Source organism: Macaca mulatta, chromosome 3 (assembly GCF_049350105.2).
Source record: "Macaca mulatta isolate MMU2019108-1 chromosome 3, T2T-MMU8v2.0, whole genome shotgun sequence".
Lineage (NCBI taxonomy): Eukaryota > Metazoa > Chordata > Mammalia > Primates > Cercopithecidae > Macaca > Macaca mulatta.
In genome coordinates this window covers 30,119,245-30,126,626 of record NC_133408.1, presented here as the reverse complement: position 1 = coordinate 30,126,626, position 7,382 = coordinate 30,119,245, and the positions used below count along the sequence as shown (strand labels likewise).

General features: G+C 39.4%; 1 protein-coding gene across 9 annotated transcripts in view; it reads left to right on the top strand.

Moving 5' to 3' along the window:
- Positions 1–7,382, top strand: part of CXADR (CXADR Ig-like cell adhesion molecule) — a 252,397-nt gene that overhangs the window by 100,055 nt on the left and 144,960 nt on the right. For 5 of the 9 annotated variants that reach the window (XM_077997936.1, XM_077997935.1, XM_077997933.1 and 2 more), the window contains exon 8: positions 5,514–5,560. The exons of 3 other annotated variants lie outside the window; for them this stretch is intronic. In XM_077997936.1, the coding sequence (XP_077854062.1) occupies positions 5,514–5,560 (47 nt within the window). Of the gene's footprint in view, positions 1–5,513; positions 5,959–7,382 lie in introns of those variants that run through there. One more of the 9 variants, XM_077997940.1, reaches the window with a different exon arrangement.

The window sequence follows — 7,382 nt, the reverse complement described above, 5'->3', positions numbered from 1 at the left end:
CTTGAGAACTGAATGTTCAAGTTATACATATATTGGCCAGATTCCTTACTGCCCACTAGGCCTGGGAGCGTGTTTTCAGCTCAGTTGTATGAATGTTTTGAATTTTTATTACTGATGTTTGTTATTATAGCCTATTAGCAATTCAAAATAATTTTTTAGCAGCAATAAATATACCATCCCCCAAACAGTACAATAAACTTTATTTGTAGAAAAAAAAATTACACTGTTCTAGGACTAAGTCTACTTACTGGTACATTTAAAGAGGATATTTACACCTTGGAGTCTTCTAGGAGGTGTGAAGGTGTTTTTATTTTAAAATCATAAGCTGATAAGGTTATTTTTACACATAAAGGCCTTTAATTCTGCAGTTTCATAAAATAGCTAGGTAACCACCCACATTACTCAAAATTTGTCCAGAAATTTCTATAGTTTAGGACTAGTATTTTGTGTAGTATTTATAAATCTATGGTCCACATTTTCCAGTCTTAGAGCAGTACCATATTCAAAAAACACCGGCAAGAACCTGAAACCCGATTTCAAAATGACTTTTAAAAAATTCTCAGGCTGGGCACTGTAGCTTATGCCTGTAATCCCAGCACTTTGGGGGATCAAGGAGAGAGGATCACTTGAGCCCAGGAGTTCAAGACCAACCTGGCCAACACCGTGAAACCCAATCTCTACAAAAAATACACAAATTAGCCAGATGTGGTGACACGCTGCTGTAGTCTCAGATACTCTTGAGACTGGGGTGAGAGGATCACCTGAGCCCAGGAAATTGAGGCTGCAGTGAGCTATGATGACATCATGGCACTCCAGCCTGGGTGACAGAGCAAGACTCTGTGTAAAAAAAGAAAAAAATTTCTCACAGCTGAACACTGTGAAATAGACACATAGCAAACAATATATCTTAAACAGTTTTTCTCTCATCCACTTCTCTTGCACACACAGTATTTGTTTTTATGTCTCTTTCAAAACTTGATCTACCCTTGTGTGCTTCAGATTCTTTGCCCCAGCTCTCTTTCCTTCTGAGATGGAATCACAAAATCACAAATGAATTGGTCTGGCAGGGCAAAGCCCTCCTCTTTATGGGACTGGAAGAGGAGAGCTGCTATGAACTAAATGTTTGTGTCCCTCACAATGTTCATATGTTGGAGAATAAATCCCCAATGTGATGGTATTTGGAGGTGGGGCCCTTGGGAGATACTTAGGTCCTGAGGGTGGAACCTTCATGAATGGGATTAGTGCCCTTATAAGTGGAAGCATGAGAGAGATGATCACTCTCTCTGCTCTCTTGCCAAGTGAGGATACAAGCAGAAGTCAGCAAACCAGGAAGCATACTTTCACCAGACACCGGATCTGCTGGCACCTTGATCTTTAACTTCCCCACCTCCAAACTGTGAGAAATTTCTCTTGTTTAAAAGAAAAGAAAAGAAAAAAAACAGTCTTGGGTACCATCTTCTCAATTCACTTGTCAAGTTTGAATCTGAATACAAAACACTTTTTTTTTTTTTTTTTTTTTGAGACGCAGTCTCGCTCTGTCGTCCAGGCTGGAGTGCAGTGGTGCGATCTTGGCTCACTGCAAGCTCCACCTCCGAGGTTCACGCCATTTTCCTGCCTCAGGCTCCAGAGCAGCTGGGACTACAGGCACCAACCACCATGCCCAGCTAATTTTTTGTATTTTTAGTAGAGACGGGGTTTCACTGTGTTAGCCAGGATGGTCTCTATCTCCTGACCTCGTGATCCACCAAAACAGTCACTTTTATAATGGACATGGAGGATTTTGTGTTATGTTAGTTGCGTTAGCTACGTAGAGAAACTGATATGTAACATAGAGGATGTTACATTACATAGCATATGTTACATTACGCTATGTAACATCAAGGAAAAGTGTGTGCAGCCTTCTGGGGCCTTTGGAGGTCCAACAAGTAGGATCCAAGACTATAATTTGAAGAACACTTCAACACATTTCTTCAAAAATGTCCCGGATTTAGCCATGTAACTAAATTAAAATAAACTAAATCTACTTCTCTTGCGTTAGCTTCTTAAATATCCATAAAGCAGCAGTGGTTAAAATATAAGCATAAAGAAAATTTGCTATCTTCATTATTTTCTCCATTACATCATGCAATAAAACTGACTTCCAAAAGTCAAAACACAAACTCTCTTGATGAATGAGGCAATGGAAACTGGGCACACCAACCTCCTATTTTGAGTTGTGTTTTAACTGTAGAAACTCTCCTCCCTACCTCAAAGAGGCCTCAAACTTGGCTCATCTTTTTCAGAAGAAAATGTTTTGATCAAACTTTTCATATTATTGTTTGATAATTGGTTAGGATTTATGTGAACTAGGTTAGGGTGATGTATAACTTATGACACTTGAGTGGGCTAGACACTCTATGCTTAGCTAGAGCTTCATATTGGAAATCCCTGGTGTAAAATTTCCCTGCTTGGCAGGAGAGGTGCCATTGTTGTTGTTGTTGTTGTTGTTGTTGTCGTCGTTGTTTGGCAATACTCTCTTATTGTCCATGCCAGCAGAGAAACTGACTTTTATTAGTGAGTAATGCATAAACTCCTATCTTTATTTTAGTATATGTGCTGCCAAAGCAAGCACAACTCCTATCTTTATTTTAGTACAACAAAATTAAGAATGTAATAAGAATATAGGTATTCAGGCATACCTCAGAGATATTGCGAGTTCAGTTCCAAACCACCACAATTAAGTGAATATTGCAATAATGCAAGTCACACACTTTTTGATTTCAACTGCATATTAAAGTTATGTTTATACTATTTGTAGTCTATTAAGTGTGCAGTAGCATTGTGTCTAAAAAGTGCTTAATTAAAAAATATTTTATTGCTAAAAATGCTAATGATCATCTGAGCCTGCAGGGAGTCCTAACCTCTCCGCTGGTGGAGGTCTTGCCTCGATGTTGGTGACTGCTAACTAATCAGTGTGGCGGCTGATGAAGGTTGGGGTGGCTGCAGCAATTTAAAAAAAAGACAGTAATGAAGTTTGCTCCATTGATTGACTCTTCTTTTCATGAAAGATTTCTCTGGTAACTTGCGACGTTGTTTGGTAGCATTTTACTCACAGTAGAACTTCTTTCAAAATGGGAGTCCATCTTCTCAAACCCTGCTGCTGCTTTATCCTAAGTTTATGTAATATTCTAAATTCTATGTTGTCATTTCAACAATGTTCATAGCATCTTCACTAAGAGTAGATTCTATCTCAAAACACCTTTTTGTAGCCAGGCACCATGGCTCACACCTGTAATCCCAGAAACTTGGGAGGGATCGCTTGAGTCCAAAGAGTCAAAGGCTGCAGTAAGCCATGATCACACGACTGCACTTCAGGCTGGGCAACAGGAGACACTCCCCATTCATTCACATTTTATCATTAAATTACACCAATTCAGCCACATCTTCAGGGTCCACTTCTAATTCTAATTCTCTTGCTATTTCTACCCCATCTGCAGTTACTTCCTCCACTGAATTCTTGAATCTCTCAAAGTCATTCATGATGGTTGGAATCAGCTTCTTCCAAACTTCTGTTAATGTTGACATTTTAACTTTCTCCTATGAATTGCGAATGTTTCTAATGGCATCTACAATAGTAAATCCTTTCCATAGGTTTTCAATTTACTTCGCTCAGAGCCATCAGAGAAATGACTGCCTATGGCAGCTATAGCCTTATAAATATAGTTATTTTTCTTTTCTTTTTCTCTTCTTTTTATTTCTTTTTGTTTGTTTGTTTTGAGATGGAATCTTGCTCTGTCGCCCAGACTGGAGTGCAGTGATGCAGTCTTGGCTCACTGCAACCTCCGCCTCCTGATTAAAGCAACTCTCTGGCCTCAACCTCCCGAGTAACTGGGATTACAGGCACACACCACCACACGCTGCTAATTTTTGTAGTTTAGTAGAGACAGGGTTTCACCATGTTAGTCAGGCTGGTCTCGAACTCCTGACCTCGTGCTGTGCCCGCCTCGGCCTCACAAAGTGCTAGGATTACAAGCATGAGCCACCGCTCCCGGCCATGATTGTATTTCTTAAATAATAAGACTTGAAATTCTAAATTATCCCTTGATCCATGGGCTGCACAATGGATGTTGTGTTAGAGGGCATGGAACAACATTAATCTCCTTGTAGATATCCATCAGAGCCCTTGGGTGACTAGGTAAATTGTCAATGAGCAGTAATATTTTAAGAGGAATATTTTTTTCTGAGCAATAAGTCACTTAAGTAGGCTTATTTTAAGTAGGCTTAAAATATTCAGTAAACCATGCTGTAAACAGATGTGCTGTCATCTAGGCTTTGTTGTTTTATATCTAGAACATAAGCAGAGAAGATTTGGCATAATTCTTAAGGGCGCTAGGGTTTTCAGAATGGTAAATGACCACTGGCTTCAACTTAAAGTCACCAGCTGCATTATCCCCTATTAAGAGAGTCAGCCAGGCTGGGCACAATGGCTCAAGCCTATAATCCCAACACTTTGGAAAGTCGAGGTAGGTGGAGCACTTAAAACCAGGAGTTCAAGACCCACATGGCGTTCTAGGAGTCCAAGACCAGAAGTTCAAGACCAATAGGAGTTCATGGCCAATATGGCGAAACCCCATCTCTACTAAAAATACAAAATACAAAATACAGAATTAAAATACAAAAAGTAGCTGGGTGTGGTGGTGCATGCCTGTAATCCCAGCTACACAGGAGACTGAGGCAGGAGAATGGCTTGAGCCTGGGAGGCAGAGGTTTCAGTGAGCCAAGGTGGCACCATTGTACTCTAGTCTGGCAACCTGGGTGACAGAGCAAGGCTCTGTTTAAAAAAAAAAAAAAAAAAAAAAAAAGAGAGAGAGAGCCAGGCTATACTTTGAAGATCTGAAGCTAGGCATTGACTTCTCTCTAGTTATGAAGGCCTAGATGGCTTCCATTATAAGATTGCTTTGTCTCCATTGAAAATGTGCTGTTTAGTGTAGTCACCTTCAACCATGTTCTTAGCTAGATCTTCTGGATAAATTGCTTCAGTTTCTCTATCAGCATTTGCTGCTTCGCCTTGCACTTTTATGTTATGGAGATGGCTTTTTTCCATAAACCTCACGGATCAACCTCTGATAGCTTCCAACTTTTCATCTGCAGCTGCCTCACCTCTCTCAGCCTTGGTAGAATTGAAGAGAGTTAGGGGCTTGCTCCAGATTAGGCTTTGGCTTAAGGGAATGTTGTGGCTGGTTTGATCTTCTATCCAGAAACTAAAACTTTCTCCATATCAGCAATATCATGCTATCTTATCATTCGTGTATTCCCTGGAGCAGCACTTTTAATTTCCTTCAAGAATTTTTTTTTGTATTCACAACTTGGCTGACTGGTAGGTACAAGAGCCCTACCTTTCAGCCTGTCATCTGCACTAAACTTAATCATCTCTATCTCTTGATTTAAAATGAGAGATGTGTGACTCTTTTTTTTCATTTGGAGACCATTGTAGGGTTATTAATTGGCCTAATTTCAATGTTGTTGTGTTTCAGAAATGGAGAAGCCCAAGGAGAGGGAGAGAGACAGTGGAATGGCCAAGGTCGGTGGAGCAGTCAGAACATATGTGACATTTATCTATGAAGTTAACTGCCTTATATGGGTGCGTTTCATGGCACCTCATAACAATCAAAATAGTAACATCAAAGATCACTGATCACAAATTACCGTAACAGAGATACTAATTTTGAAAAAGTTTGAAATATTGTGAGAATTACCAAAATGTGACACAGCGACACAAAGTGATCACATGCTGTTGGAAAAATGATGCTCATACACTTGCTTCACACAAGGTTGTCAAAATCTTCAATTTGTGAAAAAACATGCAGTATCTGCAAGTTCCAATTAGGTGAAGGGCCATAAAACTAGATATGCCTGTATTCAATTAAGAAGAGGTTCAGAAATATTGTAAAAAATAAAATAAAATAACTGCTTGAAATACAACTGCATGAATCAGGGTCCTCTGGAGTCAGAACCAATAGGAGGCACAGAGAGAAAATAAACAAATAATTTTTAAAAAAAGACAGAGAGGAGAGATTTACTTTAAACAATTGGCTCATGCAGTTGTGGGAGTTAGCAAGTTCGAAATCTATAGGGCAAGCTGGCAGGCTGGAAACTCAGGCAAGAGTTGAAGTTATAGTCTTAAACCCAAAATCCACTGGCAAGATTTTTATGTTATGGTTTTGAGGCAGAATTTCTTCTCCAAGAAACCTCAGTTTTTGCTCTTAAAGTGTTCAACTGATTGATATCCACCCACATTATTCAGGGTAATCTCCTTTACTTAAAGTCAACTGAGTATAAATATTAAGCACATTCACATCTAGCAATCTGGATGTGGGCACCGTAGCTTAGCGAAGTTGACACGTAAAATCAACCATCACAACAACCTTCATTCAATAGCATTTTCTTACAGGCATGATGATAAATAGGTTTTAAAACATAAATCCCCTAGTGAACAACATAAAGCATGCTTTTATTAAGAAAACAAATTACCTTGCTTTCATTTTTCTTAGCTCTTTTCAGTCAATTGTGTGGTAGTGAGGATGGGGTGGGGATGGGGGAAGGAGGATTGGATGTCTGTTTTGAGGAGGATCTGCAGCATAACCATCTCAAATATTTATGCTAAAGCATTGGGAACAGTGCACACATTAGAAAGGATCAAAAGGAAACAATAAATTGCTCACAATCCAGTTAAATATATTGCAATAAATTAATGTGACCCCTGCAAAATTCAGGTGTTGCTGATGCGATCAACAGTATCAAGAGGTGGGAGCTTTAGAAGGTAATTAGGCCATGAGGGCTTCTCTCTCATGAACAGGATTAGGTGCCCTTATAAAAGGGCTTGATGGAGGCTGTTCATCCCACTTACCTTCTGCCATGTGAGGGTACATCATTCCTCTTCTCTGGAGGATGCACCTCTCACCAGATAATAGAACCTGCTGGCACCTTGATCTTGGACTTCCCAGTCTCCAGAACTGTGATAAATAAATTTCTGTTCTTTATAAATTACTCAGTTCCAAGTATTTTGTTGTAGCAGCACAAACAGACTAAGACATATGTGAGCAATCTACTTTACACATTACAAGTTGTATTATGAATTAAATACCACATAAAAGTATAAAGACAATAATGGTGTAAGTATATAATAAAAGGGTTTGTACGTGGTTGGGCTCCCAGCTGAAAGGAAGTTTCACAGACTTATGAGGACATCATTGCAAACCTTCTTTGTAATTTTCTGATACAGACTGTGGAAAGGCATAAACATAAAGAAATTGCCTCTGAGGCAGAGTCACTCCTTTAATACAGGCAACATCAGTTGCACCACAGAGATGGTGAGAATTAATCAGATTCACACAGCAAGTCCT